Raw genomic sequence first — 15,000 nt, 5'->3', positions numbered from 1 at the left:
AGAGGGGGGGGAGGAGGGAGGGAGGGAGGGAGGAGAAAGAGGGAGGGAGGAAGGAGACGAAGAGGAAGGGAAGGTAGAAGAGAGGGAGGAAGAGGAAAGAGAGTAGAAGGAAGAGAGTGAGGAAGAGGAAAGAGGAAAGGAAGAAGACAGAAAGAGAGAAAAGGCAAGAGCAAAACAAGGGATGAGGAAAGGAAAGAAGGAGGTAGGAGAGAGGAATGGAAGAAAGAGTAGGAGAGAGAAGGAGGAATGAAAGAGGGAGGGAAAAGGAGAAAGAGAAAAGGAAAGTAGCGGGAAAGGAAAGATAAGGTGGCAAAGAAAAAGGAAGACAGGGGAAGAAAAGGTGGAAAAAACAAAAAGGGAGGGAAAAGAAGACAAATTAGAGGGGAGAAGGTAGGGAAGAGGGAAAGGCAATAGAGAAAGAGAGGAAGAGAGATGGAGGTAGAAGGAGGGGAGGTGAGGGGAGGGGCTGGGGAGACGAGGAGGGAATTAGAGAGAGAGGTCCGCTGTCACAACACCGTACTGTTTGTCACACACACACACACACACACACACACACACACACACACACACACACACACACACACACACACACACACACACACACACACACACACACACACACACACACACACACACACACACGATAGGATTACACAGGAAGAAAAAACACACCCACACACCTACACATACATGCATGCACGCAGTCACAGTAAAAGAGGATACAGACACACATACTCGTAAAAGAAGAAAAAGGTCACACACACACACACACACACACACACACACACACACACACACACACACACACACACACACACACACACACACACACACACACACACATCAAAGATGAAAGAGCGAGAAAGATTCAGGGGAAAAACGATTACATACTTAAAGAGAGAGAGAGAGAGAGAGAGAGAGGTCTCTTATTTCACCAAACACTTCCAGTACTTCTCCTGTTTCTTGTTTTTGTCCGACTCTCTCTCTCTCTCTTTTCTCTCCTAAATTCGTCGTTCTCTGCTTATTCTTCTTTACCTATGATTCTGTTTAGCTCTCTCTCTCTTTCTCTTTTTCCTCTCATTGCTCTTCTCTACCTGTCTCCATCTATATCCCTCTCCTCCAGTCTTTTTCCTCCACATCCGCGTATCTCAATGTATTCCTCTTTCTCCATATATTTTTTGTTACCTTTCTTTTTTTAACATTCTCCTACTGTTCATCTTTGGTCTTCCTCCCTCATTTTTCATTCTCCTTGCCTCTACAACTTTACAGCATTTTTTACAGTCCTTCTCTGTCACCCTTCCCTCCTGTTTCTTTCTCTTCCCTTTCTTTGTCTCACTCACCTCCTTTCCGTGTCTTTCCCCCCCTCCTTCATTTCCCTCCCCCCGCCTCATCTCCTCTCTACCGCCGTTCCTTTCCTCGCTTCCTCTCTCCCCTCCTTTCTTCTTCTCTTCTCTCCTCTTTACCTTCCTCCCCTGCTCTTTGCCACTCTTCCCTCCTCCATAACCCCCTCCACTCCTCCCTACCTTCCCTCCTGTCTGCAGACCTCTCCTTCTCTCTACCTGTTTATCCTCCTTTCTCTCTCTCTTCCCACTCTATACCTTACCTCCCTCCTCACTATCGCCTTCCCTGCCTCCCCCCTTCACTTCTTTCCGTCTGTAATCCTCTTTTTTCTTTCTTCCTCTTCAGTCCTCTTTTTTTTTTTCTCTCTCTCTCTTCCTTTCTGCCTCCTCACTCCGTACGTTCTCTCCCTCACATCTTCCTTACATCTCTCCTCTCAGCCTTCCTGCCCTCCTCTCTACCTTCCTCCCATCCTCTCTTCCTCCCTTCCTCCCCTCCTCTCTTCCTCCCTTCCTCTCTACCTTCCTCCTCTCTTCCCTACCTACATTCCTTCTCTCCTCCCTACCTACATTCCTTCTCTCCTCCCTACCTACATTCCTCCCCTCTTCCCTGCCCTCGTCCCCTCCTCCATTCCTCCCCTGAAAGCCTCACCTCCTCCCACACAACCCCTATCAGGTCTCATTATATATGTCCCTCCATCACACCAACCGAAGACTCTCTCTCTCTCTCTCTCTCTCTCTCCTCTAGGATGAAAAGGGCTTTTATCAATTATTTTTCTTCCCTGAGGTGTTTTGAGTGAGAAGATTAAAAACATTTTGCTTTTTATTTGAGTTAGGAGGAATTTTCCGTGTGTGTGTGTGTGTGTGTGTGTGTGTGTGTGTGTGTGTGTGTGTGTGTGTGTGTGTGTAGGTAGTGGCTTACGTAAGGTAGTTAGTCTGTGCGTGGGAAGTGATTTGTGCGTCAGAGAGGGCTTAGGTGTGTGTGTGTGTGTGTGTGTGTGTGTGTGTGTGTGTGTGTGTGTGTGTGTGTGTGTGTGTGTGTGTGTGTTTGGGTGAAAAGAACGGTGTATTTGGTAGTTTAGGTGTATACTTGAGGCGAGGTGGCTGCGCACACACACACACACACACACACACACACACACACACACACACACACACACACACACACACACACACACACACACACTGTAATTCCCCCGGTATGGATTGATGGGATCCCTTGCCTCCCTCCCTTCCTCCCTCCTACTCACTCCCTCCTTCCCTCCCCCTCCATCTTCCCCTCCTTTCCTCCCCTTCCATCTTGCCCTACTTCCCTTTCCTGCCCCTGCATCCCTTCTCTCCCTCCTCTTTCCTCTTTGTCTCCTGTCTCTTACCCTTCTCCCTTTCCCTGCATGCCTTTCTCCATACCCTGTCTGTGCGCTATATACTCTCTCTCTCTCTCTCTCTCTCTAGCTTCCACCTTCTGTACCTTTCTCCTTCTCTGTCTTCTTTCTTCTCTCCCTTTCTTTTTTTCTTTTTGCTTACTTCCGCCTTCTCTAATTTTCTTCATTCCTCCTTTTCATCCTCTCTCATTTAGCGCTCTCTCTGTTTCCTTGACCAGCAGTTCTTCCCTCCTTCTTTCCCTCCCTTTTTTTTTTTTTTTTACCCTTTCTTTTTCCCCTCTGCCTTCTCTTCTTTCTCACTCATGCTTTCTTTCCCTTCGTCTTTCCATCATCTCCGCTTTCTCCACCTTGCTTTTCTCCTTCCTTATCCTTCGTTCCTTTCTCTTTTCCTCTCTTCCCACTCCCTCATTTTCTTCCCTCTCCTCCTCACCCTCTCCTCTCCTCCTCTGTCTCCCGATTTTCCTCCCACTCTCCCTCGTCTCCCTTCCTCCCTCCCCGTCGACTGACAATTGTATTTTGGCTGTTATGGTTACGGTAACGGCCCATATAGACGGTAATAAGGGAGGAGATGGGGGGGAGAGGGAGAGGAGAGAGGGGGAGAGGGAGAGGAAGGAGGGGGAGGAGAGGGAAGGGGAGGGGTGGATGGGAAGGAAGCCGGGGCGGAGGGGAGGGAAAAGGTAGGGTGTGAGAGAATAAATGAAGGAGAGAGAGAGAGAGAGAATTAAAAAAAGGAAAGTGGGCGAACAGTAATGAAATCGGAAAGGGAGATGGAATGATAATGTAATGAAGCAGAACTGAATATGAGGAGGAGGAGGAGGAGGAGGTGGAGGAGGAAAAATTAGAAGACGAGGAGGAGGAGGAGGGAAGGAAGGAAGATAGGAGAGAGGAAGAAAAGAAGGAAATTTAAGGTCAGAAACTAAGAGAAAAGGGAGAGGAGAATATGAAGACCATAGAGTGGGAGAGGAGAAAAGGGTGGCAAAGAGAATATTAACAAATTAAGAACAAGAACAAACATAGGCAACGCTACGCTGTTGCAACTCTCCAGCTGACCAAGCACATAACCCCACCTCCCTGCATACCTAATCAAGAGCGTAACGGACCTTCCCCCTCCCCCCCAGTCTTTTTCTTGTAAAGGTGGGAGTTAGGAGAACGCCTGGAGGACACGTGACCTGGGCCTTTAAGATTCCTTGCGCTGATCGCATTGAATTTTTTTTTTTTTTTTTTTTTTTTAAAGATCTCATGACAACATTTTACCTATCAAAAGCGCCAGTTTACTATACGACACATAACTATGTGAAATTTCATGACTCTGTAGTGAATGCCTCCTGAGTTCTGGCCCGGAAACGAAATCTCTACGTCCCGCCAGCCGCCCTGCCGCCCAACTCTACGGACGGACACGTATTGATTGCAGTGATAACAACACCCTTCCCTGACTTTGTCAGGTGAAGGGTAAAAATGTAACACAGGAGTACGGAGAAAATTGTAACACAAGAGGAATGGGAAAGTTATATCGCGAGATAGGGGAGAAAAATATAACAGAGGCAGCGTGAACAAAATATAGCACAGAAGAATATAACACAGGGGCAAGGTGGAAGTGGAGAATGGCGAAAGATCAGAAAAGCAGAAAATAGCTAACAAATCCACAGAAGAACAAGAAGACTAGGAAGAGAAGATGAAAAATGTTAAAGAAGAAGACGTGAGAGAAGAGGAGGAAGGAAAGGAGAAAGTGACTTAAGGGAAGAAAAAGGAAAATAAGGAAACAGGGGAGAAAACGGGAAGAAGGAATCCAACCATTAAGAAGAACATGGACATGAAAACCGAAAAATGGGGGAAGAAATCACTTAAAATGAACGACACGAAAACGTCAAAAAAAAAAAAAAAATCCTCTCATAAAGATGAAGATGTAGAAATTAAGTAGAAAATAAAATCAGTTCACTAGATCCAATTAAAGTTCTACATCAGTTTAAATTTTTCAGTACTAGAAGGTAAAATGGACATAAGAAAATAAAAGAGAAGTGATCGTAGAGAAGGAGCCATGAAGATTGAAAACAGAAAATAAAAAAAAATCTGAATCATTACCCACCATTAGGACGACAGAGTAAAAAAGGGCAAATGATAATAGAGACACTGCAGCGAAGGAGTCAAGGTAAAAAAAAACTATATATTTCACATCAAAACCCACCACAACGAGGGCGAGGGAGGAGGACCAGGCGGCGAAGCAGTAGATGGCAGTGTGTAGGGGAGGGCGGCGCAGGAGGGAGGCGAGGAGGCGCAGAGTGAGACACAGGAGCCAACAGCAGGTGACCAGGTGGAGGAAGTGGAGCAGCAGGCCTACCACTCCACACACCCACCCTCGACCCGTAGCCTGCAGGAAGAAAAAAAAATTGTGATGAGATGGATGAAGCAAAACACATCACCCGCTCTCCCTTCACGAACGCGGTTTAAAAATGATCTTTGTAAAGGGGTAATAGTTACTCCTAGATTTTTATACATATACGCATAAATATATTTCACATTTACTAGTGCTACCGCCAGATAATTTTGTCCCTCTTTTTTTTTTTTTTTTTTTTTTTTTTTTGAGAAATTTCAAGGCGGAAGAGTTAGCCGCATCCTTCCTTAATACATTCACTGCTGGAAAAAAAAAAACTCGTCTGGATGTAGTATAAATAGAATAGAAGGAAAGGTGCGTCTTGGGAACGAAGGGGTTAAGTTATGGGCCAGATAATTTATGAAGGAAGAAGCTGACTCAGAGTTTCCGAGCCTGATGGAAAAGTATTTGAAGATTTCGTAGGACAAGTTTGGTTGGGGTTCGGCATCCCGGGAATGTGGAAGGAAACTTATTTGAGGGATGGGAGGGTGGAAGAGTCTGGCTTCCCTCAAAGAGAGAGAGAGAGAGAGAGAGAGAGAGAGAGAGAGAGAGGATTTTATTCAGCCGGGAGAGAGTCGTGGAACCTGGGTGTTTTCAAGAGCATAAAAAATACAGCATTTTGGGTGAGGAAGAACTAAATGTACACTTACAAGACATGTTTGTTGAGTTCAGTAAGAGATATATGAAATGTGGACAGGCTTTTGGGGGGGAGGGAGGGAAGATTCATAGGAAAAATTATGGTCTCTCTCAAAATGCCAATAAAAGGAGAGTAAGTTTGCTAATACGGCCGAACTATGATAAGAGTATGTATAAGTTAACCTATATGATAAAATTAATGAATATAAACAAAGGTGTTTACGTTATATGTGAAAAGAGATTCTTTTTTTTTTTTAGTAAATAGAGGAAGAAAAAAAAAATCCTACTAATATAATATGTGTATTTAGTATACTACATATTGCTTTTGATATATAATGTGAAGTATAACTCGAAAAAATGAAAGAGGGTATACTGAAGATGTCTTGGAAAAATAGACTTAAGTTTGGTATTCAGACTTTTCATTTTTCCCAACGAATGATGCTTCATATATTACCGTGTGAAATAGGAGCAAGAGATGGGATATAGAAGAGGAGGTGGACGGGGACAAGAGACGAAATATGGAATCGAGAGGTGGATAGGAGCGAGAGACAGAATATAGAACAGAGAGGTGGATAGGAGCAAGTGACAGAATATCGACGAGGAAGGTGGATAGGGCTAAGAGACGAAATATAGAAGGGGAAGGTATGCACTCTACATAGAATTTAATATGAGATCTCTGGAATATGTACGAGAATGTTTTTGAGGGAGGAGAAGAGTGGCATTGGAAAAATTGCGCTTATAGAAAAAAACAAAAAAATAAGAACACTTTTAATAATAATAATAATAATAGTAATACAGTAATAATAATAATAATAATAATATGATGATGATGATGATGATGATGTCCATGGATTCAGTGGTTTACGAGTACACTGGGAAAATGGAAGAAAAATACGATGGTTTTTACGCGCGAACGAAAGAAAAAGACGATATACAAAGCGAAGTTAAAAGAAAAAAAAAACGAATGAATCTACAACAGTAAGGTTCCGTTGTGTAAAGAGGAGACAATATTGAAATCCGGACAGAATCACTTATACCCAAACGTCTGTGTGTTGTTTGTAGAGGACAGGTTTGACTCTTGGTCGTGGATGAGGGCTGGGAGCAGTCAGGAGGAATTTTGTTGGTGATTTTGGCGGATATGAAGGAGGTTTGAATTTTTTTGTTGTTGTTGAATCTGGCGACCGATGATTTAAGAGAAAGGTCCTTTGTTGGTATCGATACATGCACTGAAGCAATACGATGAACGATGATACTTTAGTGAGTGAATCTTTGAGCGAAAAATCCTTACCTGACATGTAACTTGAACAACAAACGTAAGAACTTCAAGAAAATACGACAAAAATTTTAAATAAGTGAGCGAATCCCAATATGACATTTCCTTCAGTGATAAATATACCGAATAGAATCACATTTTTATAGGGATCTCTTCAGCTCAATCAAATAGTCTGGCGTTACCTAAATTGAAATATATATATGGATACGTTCTCGTGCGGAAGTGGTTTAATGTTAGACGCCTTTATTTGCATTAGGTACACACACACACACACACACACACACACACACACACACACACACATGCGGTGGCCACGATGAAGCCGAGTATAGAGACTGGTGAATGGAGATGAATAAAAAAGCCATTTAATCTTGAGAAAGGGAATAACACTTCATTTGCATCCTCCTCGCTCTCGGTATGGGTTCTGAGAGAGAGAGAGAGAGAGAGAGAGAGAGAGATGGTGGAGGATGGGAACTAAGAAATGATGATCTCTTGGGTACGAATAGGAGGGAAAGTTATGTGGGTACTTTGGTATGGGAATGAGAGAGAGAGAGAGAGAGAGAGAGAGAGAAATAATAACACAAATAAGGGCATATGTGAATATAAGATTTCCACGGGGGAGAGAAAGAAAAAGGTGTTATGCTATGAACGGGTGTTATGCTGGGGAACGTGTGCTGTGCGGTGAAAAGGTGTTATACTGAGGTGTCACTCTGGAAGAAGAGGTGCTATGCAGAGATGGCTGTGTTGCGCTGGGTGGTGTTATGTATAGGTGTTATTGTGAGGTGTTACGCTAAGGCAGTGGTGTTAATGCTGAGGAAGATGTGGTATAGTGAGGTGTTACGCAATGTCCTTAGCCAAGCGAGGGTACGCCACAAAACCTTTCATTTCGGGGATAAGAAGGAATAAGGAAAAATTGTAGTCCCGGGGGAATTAAGGAGGGATTTTGATTATGAATGCCTGGTGGAATGGATGGGCGATTGGAGAGGGAAAATACCTGTTGTCAATGTGAAGGAGGCGTAAAAATGGCTTTGTTGGATAGGTGGACGGTTCAGATTGAGTCTTGTAGATGTGAAGGAGAGGGAAGATGTGTATGAGATTGGAAAAATGTTGCCTTTTTGACGAGAAGGAAGGGAGGAAATGATCATATAGGGAAGGCACCATAAAAGTCAGCTGTACTGGATGTGAACGAGGGGGAAAATTGTCCTTTAGGGGATAGGGGAAAAAATCTGGCATGCTCGATGTGAAAAAGGGAGAAAAAATTGTCTTACAGGATGCGGGATAGGGAAAATAAAATAATCTGTACTTGATGTGAAGGAAGAAAAAAAATGTTGATGTGTATAGGGGAAAAAACATTAGCTATGCTTGATGTGAAGGAGGTGAAAAATGTATCTTTGCTGGATGGGAAGGAATGTACATAATTATCTGCACTGTACAGTATGTTAAAGAATGATAATTTTAATCTTATTGTATTGGCAAGCAGTAGAGAAATAAATAATGTGTGGAAAAGAGTGAAAAAAAAAAAATCATATTTTTTAATGATGGTGATGATTACAATTCCTAAAGAGATGAACTGTAGCAATAAATAAATAAATAAATAAATAAATAAATAAAATCCTTGGTGTGTGATAGAAAAAATCATCTTGCTGATCAGGAAACAAGGAAAATAAAAATCACCCCTTGGCAGATAGGAAGGAAGAGAGACATTAAGAAGCGCTTAGAGAGATGGGAAGGAGTGGGGAGGGAGCGGCTGTAATGGCTGGTGGATGGGAAGGAAGAGATATTGGACCTACAGCAATAAAAAGTCACCTGGGGGATGGGAATGAAGATCGGTCGCTGGCAGATGTGAACGACCACCACCACTACCACCGCTACTACCGCAACCACTACCATTACTACCACGACAGCTACCATGACTGCCACAGCTACCACCATTACTGCCATGGCTACCATCATTACTAGAACGACTACCACTATTACTACCACGACTGACGCCATTACTACCACGACTACCGCCATATCTACCACAGCTACCATCATTACCACTGCCACCACCACGACTACTGTCATTACTACAACAACTACACTATTACCATTCATACAACAGCTACCACTATTACCACAACTACCACCATTACCATTCATACAACAGCTACCACTATTACCACAACTACCACCATTACCATTCATACAACAGCTACCACTATTACCACAACTACCACCATTACCATTCATACAACAGCTACCACTATTACCACAACTACCACCATTACCATTCATACAACAGCTACCACTATTACCATAACTACCACCATTACCATTCATACAACAGCTACCACTATTACCACAACTACCACCATTACCATTCATACAACAGCTACCACTATTACCACAACTACCACCATTACCATTCATACAACAGCTACCACTATTACCACAACTACCACCATTACCATTCATACAACAGCTACCACTATTACCACAACTACCACCATTACTCTTCTCGTCTAGAAATTGGGGCGCGTCTCATTCACCCTTTTTATTTATTTTTTCATCTTCGATAAAGTGAAGTCGTTTTATATCTCAGACTTTCTATAATCAGTTTATTTTCAGCTGACGGAACCGGGTCACTCCTACAGCTTGAATACTAATCTGTGGTTACATAAAGTTTGATGAGAATAGTAGGTATGAGGTAGGACTGAGGATCTTGGGTTTACTATACTCCTTTTACTCTTACTTGGCCTAAAACTTCCATCTCTCCGTCTTGAATGCTGAGTTGCAAAAGGAGATTAACACAGGAATACGATGCCAGTCACGAAGAAGTGCTGCGTAAAGGATGTAGAGCCGTACTGTTGTCCTTTTTTGCCATTAAGCAGCATGGAATAAGCTGCGTAAGGATGAAAATCTGCGCCAAGTTAGAGTGATGAGAGTATAGTCAGATGGCCCCTCCAATCAATCAACTACCACTATCACCACCACGAGCACAGTCACATCTGCTAATACCAATACAATCACCATAACTACCAGTTCTTAATAATACCACTATCACGACTACTACCGCCACCGCAAGCACCACAATCATCATAGTTACCGCAATCACCACAGCAACCACTATCACCATCCCCACCATCATCACCACACCCACCACCATCACCACACCCACCACCATCATCACACACACAAACATCACCACAACCATCGCCACAAGCATCACTGTCTTACCACCACCATCACCACAGCCACAACCACCACAGCTACCACAACTACCATCGTCGCAAATACCACCACCACCAGAACTACCACAACTACAACCATTCACACCACGTTAGGCTCTGTAAAATAGGACTGAGAAACCCATTCCCTTGATGGCATGATGTACTTGAGAGAGAGAGAGAGAGAGAGAGAGAGAGAGAGAGAGAGAGAGAGAGAGATCAAGTAAAGAGAAAAAAACTGAAAGAGCCAAAGAGAGAGAAAAAAAGAGAGGCTGGGGGAGAGGGAAGGAAGATGAAAACAAGGGAGGCGAAAATATGAGAAAATCAAACAACAAAGAAGAGGAAAAGAGACCAAAAGAAAGAAAAAGGTATGAGAGAGAGAGAGAGAGTCAGGTGAGAATAAATTAGGAAGGTAACTCTTGGACAGGTGGCAGCTTTTAGTTCATTACCCCCCTGCCCTGTCCTCTCTCCCCGCTAATGACTTTTTCACTATCTTTATTCTCTCTCTTTCTTTCTCTTATACTGTAGTTTTGTGGCTGATGACTTATACCTGCTTTCTCTGTCTCTCTGTCTCTCTCTGTCTCTCTCTGTCTCCCTCTCTCTCTCTCCCCTAGCCTCCCTGTCACCTGTTTATCTATCTACCTATCTTTTTAGCTGTATTTCTATATATCAGTTTCTCTCCCTGTTTACCAACCTATTTCTGTCAGTCTATCTATCTATCTATCTATCTATAGTTAAGCTGTCTATATGTTTCTCTCTCTCTCTCTCTCTCCCTCCCTATCACCTATTTATCTATCTACCTATCTTTTTAGCTGTATTTCTATATATGTTTCTCTATTTACAAACCTATTTCTGTCTGTCAGTCTATCTTTCTATCTATAGTTAGGCTATCTACATATGTTTTCTTTCTTTCTCTCTCTCTCTCTCTCTCTCTCTCTCTCTTTCTCTGCTTATTAACTAACTTTGCTTTTTTTTTTATATAAAGACTCACATTTTCTCTCATAAATCTTTCACTTTTTCTCACTGGTAAAAGGAGCTGTCTAATTGTATCATTCCCTCCTCTCTCTCTCTCTCTCTCTCTCTCTCCTCCAGTTTTCCTTTCATCCATCCATCCATCATCGAATTCTACGTTGCCCCGTGGGGAGCGTAGGAGCCCGGGGCTAGGCAAGTTGGTCCTGATATTTAAGATGAGAGTGACCAGCCTCACTCATCCCTGATTGACATTACATGAGCAGTAAACCTCAACCACCCCTTGGATATAAACCTTCACTGGCTCAGTCCGATTGGGTGCCCTATTTACCCACTAAACTAGCAGGCGCCAAAGTGTGGTTACCGGTATATGGCTACCACCCAGAGTAGTAAATGGTTTCCTGGTGTACAGGAAACCATTTGGCTTGTCACTCAGTGTAGAGTCACCCACAGGCAGAAAGAAGAGGAAAGAATGAAGGAAAGAAAGACAGAAGAGGGAGTGTAAAGTCACCCGTAGGCAGATGGACGAGGAAAGAATGAAGGAAAGAAAGAAGAGGATGGAAGGAAAGAAGAATGGAGGAGAGGAAAGGGCACACACCCGAGAGCAGCAGTACATCGAGTGAGTGGATGGTGAGCGCCCACACCTACCACCAAGTTTTCCTTTCCCAGCATATTATTGCTTGACCTACTTCTCCCTCCTTGCCCTGATTTCCTCTCTCTCTCTCTCTCTCTCTCTCTCTCTCTCTCTCTCTCTCTCTCTCTCTCTCTCTCTCATCCTACCCTCTTCATTATAGCTCCCAGGCTAACTCTTGATCCCTATTCTTTCTTTTTCCCCAAATTCTTTTTTGTCTGTATTTTTTACACTTTTTTTCTGTACTTGTGCTTTTTTTGTCTGACTGCAGTGAGAAAAAAATGTAGTTTTCTAATTGTTTAGGGCGTTATTATTATTATTATTATTATTATTATTATTATTATTATTATTGTTGTTACTATTAATTATTACTATTTTTTGTTACCATTTTTGTTGTTCTTGTTATTATTATTATTATTATTATTATTATTATTATTATTATATTTTTGTTATTATCACTATTATTATTGTTATTATTACTATGGTATTATATTATTATTATTTATTATTATTGTTATTATTATTATTATTATTTTTATTATTATTATTTTTATTATTATTATTATTATTATTATTATTATTATTATTATTATTGTTACTGTCATCATCATCATCATCATCACATCATCATCATCATCATCATCATCATATCATCATCATCATCAACATCATCGTCATCATCATCATTATCATCATCATCATTATCATCATCATCATCGTCATCATCATCATCATCATCATCATTATCATTTTTATTGGCTGTTTTATCAGACAGAGGCAGACAGACAAAATACTCCAAGACAAGAGCAAGACTAATAAATCACCCTAAAATACACAGGACTATCGTAGCCTAGCCTCGGGGCCCTACGCTTCGAAGGGAGAAAAACCGGATTGGCTATAACTGCCCTCCGAAGTTTTCCATTACCGGAGCACTGAGCGTGGGTGGGGGAGGGTCACTTCTCCGGGCAAAAAAAAAAAAAAAAAAAGTATCCCTCGGCCCTGCTTATTACTTTGCCGATCAGGTCCCGAGACATGCTGCATCAACGTGTATAGAAGAGGAATTGCCCACGTATTGAATTTTGCACACACACACACACACACACACACACACACACACACACACACACACACACACACACACACACACACACACACACACACACACACACACACACACACACATTGAATTAGGTCAAGAGCGGTGGAGGCCAAATGTTCATCTGGCTCTTGGTGTCCCTCTCCTTCCTTGACCTGGGATAGGGGGGTGGGGGAGGATACGAGGAGGGGGAGGAAGGGGGTAGAGAAGATTGAGAGGGAGAGTGGAGGAAGAGGGGGAGGCAGGGGGAGAGAAAAAAGAAAGAGGAAAGAGGGAAGAACGAGTGGTAGAAGAAGAGAGTGTTGGAGAGAAAGGGAGCTAGGAAAGAAAGAAGGCGAGTGGGAAAGGAGAAGAGTGAGAAGGATTAGACGAAAGGAGGGAGAGGGAGGAGCAGGAGAGAGGAGGATGGGGAAGGAGAGAAGCAAGGCTGGAGAAGAGTGTGGGGAGAGGAGGGAGGGGAAAGACACGAGTGAGAAAGGGAAAACCAGAGGAGAAGAGAGGAGTGAGGAAAGAAAAGAGGAAGGTGGGGGGAGGGAAAGGATAGTGAAAGATTGAGAGAAATGAAGGAAGATGATTGAGAAGAGTGAAATAGGATGTGGGAGAGCAGGGAGAAGAGAGGGCGTTTGGGGAGAAATGAGAGAGAGAGAGAGAGAGAGAGAGAGAGAGAGAGAGAGAGAGAGAGAGAGAGAGAGACCCTAAATTTGAGAAAAGATCAATTTAATTACATCGAGCGAGCCGCCTGGTATAAATATAATTGTTAGGCTGAAACGCATCATGGTCCTGAAGGGATGAACGTATATTGTTTGACTTAGGCTGAAGAATATCGTAGGAGGGCAACAGAAATTAATTAGAGGTTAGTTTTTGGAATGATTTACTGCTGTTGCTAATCGTTTAGTTGCAGGTGTAAATAAAAGTACATGAGACATAATTACAGCAACTTCCAGCACACATACATACATACATAGATACATACATACATACATACATACATGCATATATACATACATACATATATACATACATGCATACATATATACATACATACATATATACATACATACATATATACATACATACATATATACATACATACATACCTACATACACGCACACATACACACACACATGCACTCCAGACCCTCCAGCCGAAGTGGAGAAGAAAAAGTTAGAAGGAACATCATGGGGTACAGAAAAAAATGATATAGAGAAAACTACAACGGAAAACTCATTTTACAAGAGAGAGAGAGAGAGAGAGAGAGAGAGAGAGAGAGAGAGAGGAATGGAGAGCAGCGAAGGAGGAAAAGGAGAAAAGAATAGCTGAAGGGGAGGGTAAGCGAAGACTTATGCAGAAGAGAGAGGAGAGAAGGACTGATGGAGAGAAGGAGGAAGAAGAGGGGTGGATTAAAGAGGAGAGAGGAGGAGAGGCATTAAAGGAGAGAGGAGGAAGGAGAGAGCAGTGGAGGGAGGGGGGGAGGGTCGGCTGTTTAAAAGGTGAGGGGGAGGAGAGGGAGAGAAAAAGAAATAGGGAGAAAGGGAAGGGTTATCAAAAGAAGTAGGAAATGAGAGAGAGAGAGAGAGAGACAGAGAGAGAGAGAGGTATTGGGTAGGAAGAGAAATGAACGGCGAGGACATGCACGGAAGTGAATATGGGTCAGGGAGAATAAAAGGGTGCAAGGGAGAGTAAAGTAGGGACAGGGAGAGCAAGGTAGAGTTAGGGAGAATAAGGTAGTGCCAGGAAGAATAAGGTAGAGTCAGGGAGAGTTAGGTGGTTTCAGGGAGAGTACGACAGGGTCAGGGAGTGTAAGGTAGGGTCAGGGAGTGTAAGATAGGGTCGGGGAGAGTAAGATAGGGTCGGGGAGAGTAAGATAGGGTCAGGGAGTGTAAGGTAGGGTCAGGGAATGTAAGGTAGGGTCAGGGAGTGTAAAGTAGGGTCGGAGAGAGTAAGGTAGATTTAGCAAGAGTAAAATAGTCATGAAGAGAAAGGTAGGCAGGGTGAGTGAGGGAGAAGATGTAAGAGAGAGTGAGATAGAGAGATAAGAAAATGTGAAATAGGGTGAGGAAGAAATACGTAATGAGTTAGGGAGAGCAAGCAAGGGAGA

The 15,000-nt window shown here is 42.8% G+C and overlaps 1 protein-coding gene across 1 annotated transcript in view; it reads right to left on the bottom strand.

Annotated features, from left to right (window-relative positions):
• LOC145399747 (uncharacterized) overlaps nt 1-15,000 on the bottom strand; it is a 90,872-nt gene that overhangs the window by 40,920 nt on the left and 34,952 nt on the right. Inside the window, exon 2 of the mRNA XM_080272295.1 lies at nt 4,902-5,084. Within this exon, the coding sequence (XP_080128421.1) occupies nt 4,902-5,084 (183 nt within the window). The remainder of the gene's footprint in view (nt 1-4,901; nt 5,085-15,000) is intronic.

Source organism: Coenobita brevimanus, chromosome 50 (genome assembly GCF_032717465.1).
Source record: "Coenobita brevimanus isolate Jiangsu-jjx chromosome 50, ASM3271746v2, whole genome shotgun sequence".
Lineage (NCBI taxonomy): Eukaryota > Metazoa > Arthropoda > Malacostraca > Decapoda > Coenobitidae > Coenobita > Coenobita brevimanus.
This window is presented reverse-complemented; position numbering and strand designations above follow the sequence as displayed.